At 53.4% G+C, this 13,633-nt stretch overlaps 1 protein-coding gene across 1 annotated transcript; it reads right to left on the bottom strand.

Moving 5' to 3' along the window:
- Positions 1-9,468: 9,468 nt before the first annotated feature.
- Positions 9,469-10,791, bottom strand: LOC135666277 (uncharacterized). The gene has a single exon (XM_065177842.1). The coding sequence runs from the start codon at positions 10,789-10,791 to the stop codon at positions 9,469-9,471; it is 1,323 nt and encodes a 440-aa protein (XP_065033914.1).
- Between the last annotated feature and the right edge of the window lie 2,842 nt (positions 10,792-13,633).

Here is a 13,633-nt window from a genome sequence, read left to right on the forward strand (position 1 = left end):
GAGTCGGTGGTGCCCCTTCCAGTAACAAGGGATGGAATGGGAGGTTTTTTTATGTCAGCCGTGCGCAAGACTGGGGTTTCGAGGTTCGGTGGTCCGCGAGGGCGATCGATAACACCACCCCATGTTTGGGCGAGGCAGAGCGCCAAGCTCTGGTGAGGCTCAAGGAGATTCTCCCTAGGTCGCAGGCCATCCGTACCATGACCGAGCAATGGCTGGTCGAGGCGGGCCTCAGCCCGACGCCTATGGGTATGTTTGGTTACGTTTTGTCCGGGCGTTTTGCGTGGTTGGCTCCGGGTACTAACTTCTTTTGTTTTTCGTAGATATGGTGAACCTGCGCTCGCTCCTGGGGGGTCAGGGTTCGGAGCCCCCCCTTCCAGCTTCGCCAACCGATCCGCAACCTCCTACTCCCGCTCCGTTGACCGACCCGCTACCCGGCTCGGCGGGCGCCCCGCTGGAGGTCGAGGCTGGGCGCCCTTCGAAGAAGGCGAAGACAACCCCGTCGAAGGGGCCCGAGGCGAGCTCTCATCGTGGAGGGGCAGTCCCCAGTCGTCGGATGGCCGGGAAGGGTCTTCGCTCTGTCTCCGTGCGCGACCTCTGCCGGCTTCCTGCCAGAGACGGGGAGCCGTACCTGACGCGGCTAGCGAGCGAGATCCTACCCGGTGAGCTCAGCGACCCTCTGGTTCCCCGCTGGGAGGGTTTGTCCCGAGGGTCTAAGGTGTGGGCCGGAGGGGATCCCTCCGCGACGTTCCTCCGAGGCGCGCTCCATCCCGATATGGCTCGGGACTTGTATGTCCTGCCCTCGGAGGCGTTGCTCAACAAGTCGGCCCAGTCACTGACCTGGGTAAGCGTGCTCCTGCTTTGCCGGTTCATTTGTCCGATGCCGGCCTCCTTGACCTGTTTCCTTCTATGCAGGGTCTCCACTACGCGGTGGTCCTGATGGACAGGGTGCGCGACGCCGGCCGGGTCATCGGGGGCCTGGCCAGCCGCAACGCTGAACTCGTCCTGCCAGGTTGAAGAGGTTCGAGCCGGAGCTGGTCCAGAGGCCGTGGTGGCTGCCGAGCAGCGTGCGTTGGACCTGGAGGCAGAGGCGGCGTGCCTCCGGTCGGGGCTCGAGGCCTCTAAGAAGGCGAATGAGGGACTCCAGAAGACAATAAGGGTGGAGCGGACTGAGCTCCGCCTGGTGAAGACGGAGGCGAGCGCCCTCAGCAAAAAGCTGGAGGAAGCGAAGGTTGAGGCGAAGACGGCCTCGGAGGCGCTGGCGGAGGAGGCCCGTCTCCGACCCGCGAGGGACAAGGAGCTCCTCGAGGCCTACAAGAGGTCGGAGGGGTTCGAGCTCGGGCTGACGCGGACGGGGCGGGTATCCTTTGAATATGGATACCGTATCGCTACGTCCCGTTTCTGTGCTCGTCACCCGGGTCTCGAGGTGGAGGAGGACCCTTTTACCCCTCACCCCGAGGACCGGGGGGTGGATATGTTAGGATCGAGAGCACTAAGAGGGGGGGGGGGGTGAATTAGTGCAGCGGATATCTTTCTGTGATTAAAAACGAAAGCTGCGTTTGTTCGATAAAAACGATTTCGATGTAAAAGCTGATTCTAAGATTACTTAAGATCAAGCGCAGTTTACGTCTAAACACAGTTTACGTTTAAACTCAGTTTGCGTCTAAATACAGTTTGCGTATAAACGCAGTTTTGTGTCTAAACGTAGTTTTACGTCTAAACGCAATTTTGCGTCTAAACTCAGTTTACGTCTAAACGCAGTTTTACGTCTAAACGCAGTTTGCGTTTAAAAGTAGTTTTACGTCTAAAACACAGTTTTACACAGTTTACGTCTAAACGCAGTTTTACGTCTAAACGCAGTTTGCGTCTAAACGCAGTTTTACGTTTAACGCAGTTTGCGTCTAAAAGTAGTTTTACGTCTAAAACACAGTTTTACGTTTAAACACAGTTTCAAAGAGATCTGATTTTAGAAACTCGTTCGTAAAAGCGCAGAAGACAGTTTTGCAGAATCAAAACGTAAATGTAAATTGATCGTACGAAAAACAGAGATTTACGTCTGAATGCAGATTCGAAAAGATCAGCACTTAGAACTTGTTCGTAAAGGCGCAGAGAGCAGTAGTTATGTAGGAGGTTTGCAGCAATGATAAGGAACTCAAAAATAAACGCAAACCAGATATTTAGAGTGGTTCGGTCAGTCTTGACCTACTCCACTTTTGGCTTCCTCTACCGACGAGGTCACCGACGTCAACTAGCTGCCTTCCTTCAATGGGCGAAGGCCAACTGCCCTTTTACAGTTTCACTCCTTTTGACGGGCTCAGGAGACAACCCTTACAGATCCTTTCTCTCCTCTCTTTACAACTCAAGACTTGAAGAACAGAAAGAGGAGAACTTTTGGACTTTACACAAGTTTGAGCTCTTAGAATCACAGAAAAGATCAAGAATTCGTAGTGGATCTATATGCTTTCTGTGCTGAATGGGTGGGGTATTTATAGGCCCCAACCCAGTTCAAACTTCGAGCTCAAACCGATCAAATCCCGGAATTCCGGGATCAGGCGGTTGCACCTCTTGACTGGAGAGGTTGCACCGCCTGGCAGAGCTCGAAGTCTGAGCTCAGGCGGTTGCACCTCTTGACTGGAGAGGTTGCACCGCCTGGCAGAGCTTGAAGACTGAGCCCAGGCGGATGCACCTTCTCTGTCAGGGGTGGTTGCACCTCTCTGCCAGAGCTCGAAGACTGAGCTCAGGCGGTGCATCTCCTGATCAGAGAGGTTTCACCTCTCTGCCAGAGGTGGTTGCACCTCTCTACCATAGGTGGTTGCACCTCTCTGCCAGAGCTCGAAGACCGAGCTCAGGTGGTGCATCTCCTGGCCAGAGAGGTTGCACCTCTCTTCCAGAGCTCGAAGACCGAGCTCGGTGATTGCATCACCTAGCAGAGCTCGAAACTTGAGCTCTGGCGGTGCTACCTCTTGACAGAGGAGGTTGCACCGCCCAGTCTCGTTTGGAGACTAAGTCCTGGGCGGTTGCACCTCTTGGCTGGAGCGGTTGCACCGCCCAGTCTCGTTTGGAGACTAAGCCCTGGGCGGTTGCACCTCTTGGCTGGAGCGGTTGCACCGCCCAGTCTCGCTGGGAGACTTAGCCTGGGCGGTGCTACCTCCCTGCCTGGGCGGTTGCACCTCCCACAGCTTCTTGGGTCCGAATGGGTTGAACCATTCGACCCAACATGAGTTCTTCAGGGGCCCAATTGCCCCAGGATTAAGCTAATGGGATCACCTCCCATTTCTAACTTAATCACCGTGCTAACTACGATTAAATTTAAGACAATTTCTGCAGCTTTGCTTCGGTACGTCAATCGCTTCTTCCGGCGAGTTTCCGACGAACTTCCGTCGATCATCCGATGAACCCTCGGTGATGCTTCTGCGGACTTCCGGCAAACTCCTGGACTTTGCGACGATCCACTTGGCGAGTTCCAACGAGCTTCGCTTGGCAAGCTTCCGGACTTCTCGGATCTGTTCTCGCAGAACCTCCGACGACCGTCCGAACTTCCGTCGAACTCTCGAACTCCCAACGTGATCATGATCTTGACTCTGGAGCAACTCCTGCTGCTTGTCTATCTTTCATCGTAGTTAATCCTGCACACTTATCTCAACACACAGATTAAACAACAAATGACAATTGACTTCATCATCAAAATCCAAGATTCAACAGGATATGCCCGAGGAAGTCCCCTTCGACGATCGCCTAGAGGTCCCCCAAAAATAAAGGGTTTTTGAATTTGTTTTTGTTGGTCGGGTTTTGTAAGTCGGGTCCTGTATTTTGGTTTGCTGTCTTCAATAAAAGGAAAGACTTTTCTCCATCCGCTTTATTGTTCCCTTCTTCGTTTCCTAGGCAAAAGCTTCTTCCTTCGGGAGAGAGTTCTTCTTCTTTAAACGGAAAAGGTTTCTTCGTTTCAGACGAAAAACTTCTTAAGGTTTCCGACGTTCCAGGTTCTCGGCAAAGGAGAACCGTCCATCGACGTGAGGTGGTAAGCACCCGGTCGGACTACCTTGATGACCCGATAAGGTCCCTCCCACTTGGGGGCCAGCTTTCCCCTTGCTCGGGTCGGGTCGCTAACCTCGACCCTTCGTAGGACTAGATCGCCTAACTTGATCGGTCGGGGTCATACCTTTTTATTGTAGACCCTCGCAACGGCTCTCTGGTAAGAGAGGGCTTTCAGGTGCGCGTCAGCGCGTCGCTCCTCGAGCACGTCGAGGCTGGCACGAAGTCCTTCGTTCGAGACTTCCTCGTCATAGCTCTTTGTCCGAAGGGTGGCGACAGCCATCTCGGGTGGCAAGACGGCTTCGGTCCCGAACGTCAAACTGTACGGGGATTCTCTGGTCGCGGCCTTAGGAGTGGTGCGCAGTGACCATAGTACGCTGGGGAGCTCGTCTATCCAGGCCGACCGGGCTGCGGACACTCTTCTTTTGAGTCCGTCCAAGATGGATCGGTTGGTTACCTCTGCCAGCCCATTCGTCTGGGGTTGAGCCACGGAGCTGAACCTCAGTTGAATGCCATGATTGGCGCAGAATTCCTGGAACCTTCTGCCGGCGAACTGAGGTCCGTTGTCCGTGATAATGGCCTTGGGCAACCCGAACCGAGTTACCAGGTTCTTCCACACGAACTTCTCCATTTGATGTTCCGTGATCGTCGCCAGCGGCTCAGCCTCAACCCACTTTGTGAAGTAGTCCACTCCTATAATTATGTACTTCCGCTGTCCAAAAGCCGGTGGGAAAGGTCCGAGGAGGTCCAAACCCCACTGCGCAAATGGCCATGCGCAGTCGATGGGGCTGAGCGGGACCGCGAGTTGTCGGGGAGTGCGGGCGTGCTGTTGGCACGAGCTGCACCGCTGTACGTAAGCTTTCGCGTCTCGGCACATGGTCGGCTAGTAGTAGCCTTGGCGAAGTATTTTGTGCGCCAAGGTTCGCCCGCCGATGTGCTCGCCGCAAACCCTTTCGTGGGTTTCGGCTAGGACCGCCTAGGCTTCGTCAGGCTCCAAGCATCGCAGGAGGGGATAGGTGAAGGACCGTTTGTAAAGTCGGCCGCTCTCCTCGGTGTACCATACGTGTGTGCGACGCAGGCGCCGAGTCGCGGCTTCGTCGAGGGGAAGGGTTCCGTCCCGCTTGAAGCGTAGTAGCTCCTGCACCCACGTGATCGGGGCGTTGCCTGAGGCCGTAGTCGCCACTTCAATGGCGCGAGCAGGGAGCTCCTCAACCTCTGGCCGTGCCTTGGAGGTCGGTTTTGACACCAGCTTAGCTAGGACATCGGCTCGTTCGTTTTTCTTCCTCGGAACATTGGATAAGGTAAAGTAGCGAAACTTTGGGGGTCAGGTCCCTTACCCGTGCCAGGTATTTCGCCATGGTCGCGTCCCGAGCTCTGTATCCGCCATTGAGCTGCTCGGCCACAAGTTGTGAGTCGATGAGGACGCGTATCACGGCCACCTGCATTTCGAGGGCCAGCCTTAGTCCCGCTAAGAGTGCCTCGTACTCCGCCTCGTTGTTGGTGGCTTTGAACCCGAAGCGAAGGGATCGCTCGAACGAGCGTCCGTCAGGGGCGAGGAGGACCAGCCCTGTGCCTGCGCCCTTTGAGTTGGCCGAGCCGTCGACGTGTAGGGTCCAAGCTTCGGGGGCCCGCTTGAGATCTTATGTCATGTTCGCCGAGCTCCACCGCCCATTTGAGGAGCCGTCCCGCAACATCAAATTTCGTTAAGACCTGTTGAAGGGGTTGGTCGGTGACGACCTCCACCGGGTGTTCTTGGAAGTAGGGGCGCAACTTCCGAGCTGAGAGCACTAGGGCGAGCGCGAGCTTCTCTATCGGCGGGTAACGCTCCTCAGGTCCACTCAGGACGTGGCTGACGTAGTAGATCGGGAGTTGTTGGCCGGAGCTTTCCTTGACCAGGACAAAGCTGACCGCATGCTGGGAAGCCGCCAAGTAGAGGCCCAGCCTCTCGCCCGGAGAGACGGAGGCGAGCCGGGGAAGGCTGGCCAAGTGCTGTTTCATTTGTTTGAAAGCCTCCTCGCATTCTGATGTCCACTGGAAGTTCTTCGGGCTTTTGAGCGCTTTGAAGAACGGGAGGCAGCGATCGCCCAATCGGGCGAGGAAGCGAGACAGGGCGACAAGTCTCCCGTTAAGTCGCTGTAGGTCTTTGACCATCCGGGGAGACTGCATATTGATTATCGCTTGAACCTTCTCCAGGTTGGCATCGATTCCTCTCTCGTGCACAATGACTCCAAGGAACTTCCCGGAGGGGACGCCGAAGGCGCACTTCGCGGGGTTGAGCCGCATGCCGAACTTGCGTAGCGTGGAGAAGGCCTCGGCTAGGTCGGCGAGGTGTGCTCCGGCCTCCTGGCTCTTCACGATCATGTCGTCCACGTAGACTTCCATGTTCCTTCCGATTTGATGGGCGAACATCTTGTTTACCGTCCTCTGGTATGTGGCCCCGGCATTTTTTAACCCGAACGGCATGACTTTGTAGAAGTACACGCCTCGATCAGTGAGGAAGCCTGTGTGCTCTCTGTCGCCGGGTGCCATCCTGATCTGGTTATACCCTGAGTAGGCATCCATGAAAGAGAGTCGCGCGTGACCGGCTGTTGCGTCGACCAGCTGGTCGATCTTTGGGAGGGGGTAGCAGTCTTTAGGGCATGCATCGTTGAGACTGGTGTAGTCAACACACATCCTCCAGCTTCCATTGTGTTTCTTCATGAGGACTACATTGGACAGCCACTGAGGATATTTGGCTTCTTCTATGAAGCCCGCGGCCAGGAGCCGGTCCACCTCCTCTTGTATCGCACGTTGTCGATCAGGGGCCTGGCGCCGGGCCTTTTGTTTCACCGGGCGGGCGTCAGGTGGGATGTTGAGATGGTGCTCTGCGACCTCAGGGTCGACGCCCTGTTAGGATCGAGAGCACTAAGAGGGGGGGGGTGAATTAGTGCAGCGGAAATCTTACAGCGATTAAAAACCAAAAGCTGCGTTCGTTCAATGAAAACTATTATGATGCAAAAGCTAATTCTCAGTTTGTATCTAAGTGCAGTTTGCGTCTAAGCGCAGATTGCGTCTAAGCGCAGTTTGCGTCTAAACACAGTTTGCGTCTAAGCGCAGTTTGCGTCTAAGCGCAGTTTGCGTCTAAACTCAGATTTACGTCTAAACGCAATTTTACGTCTAAACGCAGATTTACGTCTAAACGCAGTTTTACGTCTAAACGCAGATTTACGTCTAAACTCAGATTTACGTCTAAACTTTGAAACTCGTTTGTATACTCGCAGAAGACAGTATGCAGTTGAAATCAAGACGTAAACGTGAACTGAGAACTAATGATTGTGAGAGGAAAGCCGATTTACGTCTAAATGCAGTTTTACGTCTGAATGTTGAAACTCGTTCGTAAAATTGTAGAGGACAGTTTGCAGTTATCAATAGGATCAAAATGTAAGTGTAAACTGCAAAGAAACTCTTTCGTAAAAGCACGGAAGACAGTTCTGCAGAATCAAACGTAAACGTAAACTGTAATGTACGAAAATACGAATTTACGTCTGAATGCAGATTCGGAAGAACAGCACTTAGAACTTGTTCGTGAAAGCGCAGAGAGCAGTAGTATTGAAGGAGGTTTGCAGTAATGATAAAGTGCTCAAAGATAAACGCAAACCAGAGATTTAGAGTGGTTCGGTCAGCCTTGACCTACTCCACTTTTGGCTTCCTCCACCGACGAGGTTGCCGACGTCAACTAGCTGCCTTCCTTCAATGGGCGAAGGCCAAACTGCCCTTTTACAGTTTCTCTCCTTTTGACAGGCTCAGGAGACAACCTTTACAGACCTTTCTCTCCTCACTTTACAACTGAAAACTTGAAGAACAGAAGGAGGAGACTTAAAGGCTTTACAACACTTTTGAGCTCTTAGAATCACAGAAAAGATCAAGATTTCGGTGTTGGTCTGTGTCTTTTCAGTGCTGAATGGGTGGGGTATTTATAGGCCCCAACCCAATTCAAATTTCGAGCTCAAAACGATCAAATCCCGGAATTCCGGGATCAGGCGGTTGCACCTCTTGACTGGAGAGGTGGCACCGCCTGGCAGAGCTCGAAGTCTGAGCTCAGGCGGTTGCACCTCTCGACTGGAGAGGTGGCACCGCCTGGCAGAGCTCGAAGACTGAGCTCGGACGGTTCCACCTTCTCTGTCAGGGGTGGTTGCACCTTCCTGCCAGAGCTCGAAGACCGAGCTCAGGCGGTGCATCTCCTGACCAGAGAAGTTTCTCTTCTCTGCCAGAGGTGATCGCACCTTTCTGCCAGAGGTGGTTGCACCTCTCTGCCAGAGGTGGTAGCACCACTCTGCCAGAGCTCGAAGACCGAGCTTAGGCTGTGCATCTCCTGGCCAGAGAGGTTGCAGCTCTCTGCTAGAGCTCGAAGACCGAGCTCGGTGGTTGCATCGCCTGCCAGAGCTCGGAACTTGAGCTCTGGCGGTGCTACCTCTCGACGGAGGAGGTTGCACCGCCCAGTCTCGCTTGGAGACTTACCCCTGGGCGGTTGCACCTCTTAGCTGGGGCGGTTGCACCGCCCAGTCTCGTTGGGAGACTTAGCCTGGGCGGTGGCACCTCCCTGCCTGGGCGGTTGCACCTCCCACAGCTACTTGGGTTCGAATGGGTTGAACCATTCGACCCAACTTGAGTTCTTCAGGGGCCCAATTGCCCCAGGATTAAGCTAATGGGATCACCTCCCATTTCTAACTTAATCACCGTGCTAACTACGATTAAATCTAAGACAATTTCTGCAGCTTTGCTTCGGTACGTCAATCGCTTCTTCCGGCGAGTTTCTGGCGAACTTCCGTCGATCATCCGATGAACCCTCGGTGATGCTTCTGCGGACTTCCGGCAAACTCCTGGACTTTGCGACGATCCACTTGGCGAGTTCCGACGAGCTTCGCTTGGCAAGCTTCTGGACTTCTCGGATCTGTTCCCGCAGAACCTCCGACGACCGTCCGTACTTCCGTCGAGCTCTCGAACTCCCAACGTGATCATGAACTTGACTCCGGCGCAACTCCTGCTGCTTGTCTATCTTTCATCGTAGTTAATCCTGCACACTTAAAACAAAACTTCGATCGAGACAATTAATCCTAAGCAATTAACCAAGTTGTCCGGCATGTCATTGGTCCCTCGACGCTTCGTCTGATTCTTCGGCGCATCGTCCTCTCCTGCGGCCTATTGCCCAATCGGCCAGTTGACTCCGCAACTCCGATATCCTTGGCACAATACCCGCTCTTCTTGGCCCGATGCCCGAGTCCACGGCCCGAAGCCTTCTGTCGATACGTCGACCGATCCACCAGCTCGACATCCAATCTTCTGACATGTTCCTCCGGCACAACATGATTTTCCTGCTTTAATTGTCTCATCCTGATCAAAGAATCCTGCGTCACTCAAAACGCAGATTAAATCATAAACATATATCAAGTAGTTTCATCATCAAAATACGAGATTCAACACGCCCGTCATGTCCGATGGGGACCATGCGAAGACGTCGGCATTTTCCCGTAGGAGACCGATGAGCTTCTCTCGTTCCCGCTCTGGTAGTTCCGATCCGATCTTCACGGTCTGGTCCGACCGAGCTTCTTGCAAAGGAATGTCAACGGTGGACCCCGTCGGCTCGGGATGGGGAGTCAATTTCTTCTTTTCCCGCGGATCTTCCAGGGGCGATTTGGTCCTGGCTCTCTTGCCCAATGATACGGCGGTAAGGTAGCACCGCCTGGATTCTCGGGGGCTTCCCGTAGCTTCCCCGACTCCAGCGTGAGTTGGGAATTTAATGGTCTGGTAGTAGGTCGAGACGACCGCTCTAACCTTGTTGAGGGTCGGCCGACCGAGTATGGCATTGTAGGCGGTAGGAAGGTCGACCACCAGAAAAGTGGCCATCACAGTCTTTGACTTCGGTGGGGTCCCCAAAGTCAGGGGCAAAGTAATGGCCCCCAGGGGTGATATTGAATCTCCCGTGAAACCGGTGAGCGCCGAGCACATCGGGCTCAGATTCTCCCTGACCAAGCCCAGCTTTTGAAAGGCGTCGAAGTAGAGTACGTCGGCCGAGCTCCCCGTGTCAACCATGATCCTCCTCATCTGTGCGTTGGCTACCCTGGCTGATATTACCAAAGCGTCGTCGTGGTCGGGTCGCTCAGTAGCTCCGGTTGGGAAGGTGATCTCGGGCTCCGGCTCGTGCCCCGAGGCTTCGTCAGGCGCGGCTCGGGCATACGCCTTCCTGCCCGACATGGAACCTCCCCCTGATGCGAGGCCCCCGGCTATCACATCGATGTGCTGCTCGACGGGACCTTCTGGGCGAGGCGACTGCTCTTTGTTCGGCCGGAGGTACCGGCCAAGGTGACCTCTGAGGATAAGCTCCTCGATTTGCCTCTTCAGCTCGTAGCATTGCTCAGTGTTGTGCCCGTGCTGCCGATGAAATCGACAATATCTTGATCGGTCCACGAGCTCCCGCGGGTTCCTCATCGGGCGAGGGTCCTTGAGCAGTCCCTTCCCCTTTTCGTGTAGAAATATTTCAGTCCGGGACGAATTCAAGGCGGGAAGAGGAGGCCTCGGGTCGGGTCTGTCCAACTTTCGCCGAGAGGCGGCGGGTTGTTGCTGTCGGGGCGGTTCTGTCTTGACCTTTTTGTGTTCCTCCCGCCTTCCAGACATCCAAGTCTCCGCGGCGATGAACTGACTGGCACGTTGGAGCATCTCGGGGACCGCGACGGGGGGTCGCTCTACGAGCGACCAAAAGAACTTGGAGGGGCGCAGGCCTGTCATGAACGCCTTCATCAAGAAAGAGGGGTGAGCATCCGACAATCCACGGATTTGGGTTGTAAATCGGTTCACAAAGTGGGAGAGGGGCTCGTCCTCTCTCTGGTTGAGCCCGAGGAGTAATTGCTAGTCATAGGTGCCCAGCAAGCCAATCACGTGAGTGATGGCACGTGTGACTTGATACATAATCTTTTTGCTTATTATATTTTGGCGTATATCACTTTATAACTATTGCATAAATGCATATATATTGTGATGTCCTTGGATTTGTGCAATGGGAATCGGATCGTGATGAGATCACGATAATGAGATCGATTCACCTTTAAACACATATCCTAAATAATCCCGGTCATAGGTTACTCGAGAGGGACATCGTGATAACCGGATAGACTGGTGTGCTGTATACCCGTCCATATGATGGATGCAGCTGGTCTCATAGCTGCTCGTGTAGGGACACTAGGGATACAGTACAGGTGCTCATTGGAGAATGAGTTCACTGATTGATCCGCTTACGGAATGCTGGATGGTTGATGATGCCTTATTGTTAGACAATGATTCCGTAGTCCTAGTGGTGTATCTGGTCCTTAGACTTGAGACACCAAGGATGTCCTGTATGAGTGCTCCACTCTTTGATACCAGACTTATAGGTTTGGCTGTTCCCAGATCTAGTACAGCTGGTCATTGGGAGTGGTAGTCGACCTTACGAGGGCTATTGAGTGTCGACAGAGGATCATCCACTCTCGGCATCATGAGAGGAATATCTCATGTGTTCTTGCTCAGACAAATCCCTGGCCAGGGTCATTCGGGTTGAGAGAGAAAGAGTTCTCCGGGAGAATCCGATTAGAGCGAGACTCGAGTAAAAACCGTATGGGTCTGACAGCACCATGCTCGATATACGGTCTCTGGGATATTAGATGGATGAGGGACTATAGGTACATGGTAACTGAGGACAGACAGGTCCAATGGATTGGATTCCCCTGTATCGTCTGGGGACTACGGCGTAGTGGCCTAGTACGTCCGTAGTCGATGAGTCAAGTGAATTATTATAGAGATAATAATTCACTCAGTCAGAAGGAGTTCTGACAGGTATGACTCACGGCCAGCTCGATATTGGGCCTAGAGGGTCACACACATATGGTAGGCATTGCGATGAGTAGAGGTTCGGATATGAGATATCCGACAGAGCCCTTGTCTTATTGGATGCAGATCCAATACCCACTAAGGAAGGACCCATTAGGGTTTGACACGGGATCTCTATAAATAGGAGGGATTCACAGCCTCATAGGCTAGAGTATTTGCTTGCCCTTCCTATTCTCCTCTCCCTCTCCACCTCAGAGCAGGCCTGGAGTTTTTGAGGAGCGTCGTCGCAACCCTGCTGTGTGGATCACCGCTAGAGAGGAGGACGCTTGACCTCCTTCACCCTCTCCTAAGGATCTGTAAGGAAACAGGGATATACGATCTCCCTAGGTAACACAATCTCTATACGCAGTTTTGTGTTTTGCGGATTTTTGCGCACCAATCTTCGCACGACGACGAACATCTTTTTGGGAATCGGGGATTTTTGTTTTCTTGTTCTTCCGCTACGCATATGATGTCGCCCCCCATGATTTCCCAACAGTGGTATCAGAGCCAGGTTGTTCGTGCGAATGATTGATTTTTGAACTGCGTGTGTTGTGTTTAGAAAGAATATTGACGTCAAAATCGTTAACGCAAAAGCGAGGAAGGGCAGCAACAGTTGCTGCCCTCGATCTGCATACCTGCAGCCACCTGCAGCGGCAGCCGCAGCCGCACCCAGGCAGCACAGCGCCGGCGCATGCGCAAGCGCTGTGCCTGCAGCAGCCGACCGGCGGTCTGCTTGCAGCAGGCTTGCTGCTGGCGGGGCTGGCAGCCCACGGGCAGAGGCGCCGCAGGGCAGCGGCGCCTGCCGCCGCTTCTCCCGCGGGCAAAACCCCCCCACAGGGGCGGCCGCCCGGCGGTACAGCACCGCCTGCGGAGGCGGCGGCGCCCACCCGCAGCGGCATCGCCGCCAGCGGGCGTGCCGCCTGCAGGCGAGGGCAGTGCCCTCGCCCCGCCGCACAGGCCGCCGCCGGCAGGGTGGCGGCGGCGGCAGCAGCGAAAGGGGGAAAGGGTATTAGGGTTTTCTGGGCAAAAGACAGTTTTGCCCCTCGGAATTTGAGAAATTCCAGTTTCTGTCTTTTGTCCAAATTACGAAAATACCCTTAGGAATTGAGAAATTCCCTACATGTCCCTTATTTCAGAAAAATATTAATTAATTAAAAAGTTTAGTTGATTATTATTTTTATTATTATCTAATAGTCCTACATGATGATTATTTATACATAAGATGTATGATGTGTGGACGGATGATCATGGACCGTGTGATGTGTGTACTTGTGATTATTATTATTGAGGTCTGCGAACCTCCATTATATTTCTCGTTTATTGTCGGGCCTGCGTGCCTATGATTGAGTTGTAATCATATGAGGAGGTGCAGCGGGAGCGTGGATGCGATAGCGGGACCCACGAGACGGACGATCGTGATGCATGGAGATGCATCAAGATGTCGACGGAACCGACGAGGACGAGATGAACGATCATAGGGCATGGAGATGCACCGTTGCACACATAGATCTTGATGTGAGTGATTAGGCCTACTGGCTCGGGCCTAATCATATTAGGTTGTGGTCCATGATCATCTGATGTGATTGCTTATACATATACTAGATATGTATATATATTTGCATGCGATGTAGATATATATTAAATATGTATATGTGTGACATGTCATATTAGGAGACCAAATTATAGAAACATCTCTCGATAATATTAAGTCGGTAAACGTGAGGCA

The sequence above is a fragment of the Musa acuminata genome, unplaced genomic scaffold (assembly GCF_036884655.1).
Source record: "Musa acuminata AAA Group cultivar baxijiao unplaced genomic scaffold, Cavendish_Baxijiao_AAA HiC_scaffold_1077, whole genome shotgun sequence".
NCBI classification, from domain to species: domain Eukaryota; kingdom Viridiplantae; phylum Streptophyta; class Magnoliopsida; order Zingiberales; family Musaceae; genus Musa; species Musa acuminata.

Excerpts from the sequence above, each read along its gene's own strand:
- LOC135666277 (XM_065177842.1), bottom strand. The coding sequence starts at position 10,791 with ATGACAGGCCTGCGCCCCTCCAAGTTCTTTTGGTCGCTCGTAGAGCGA.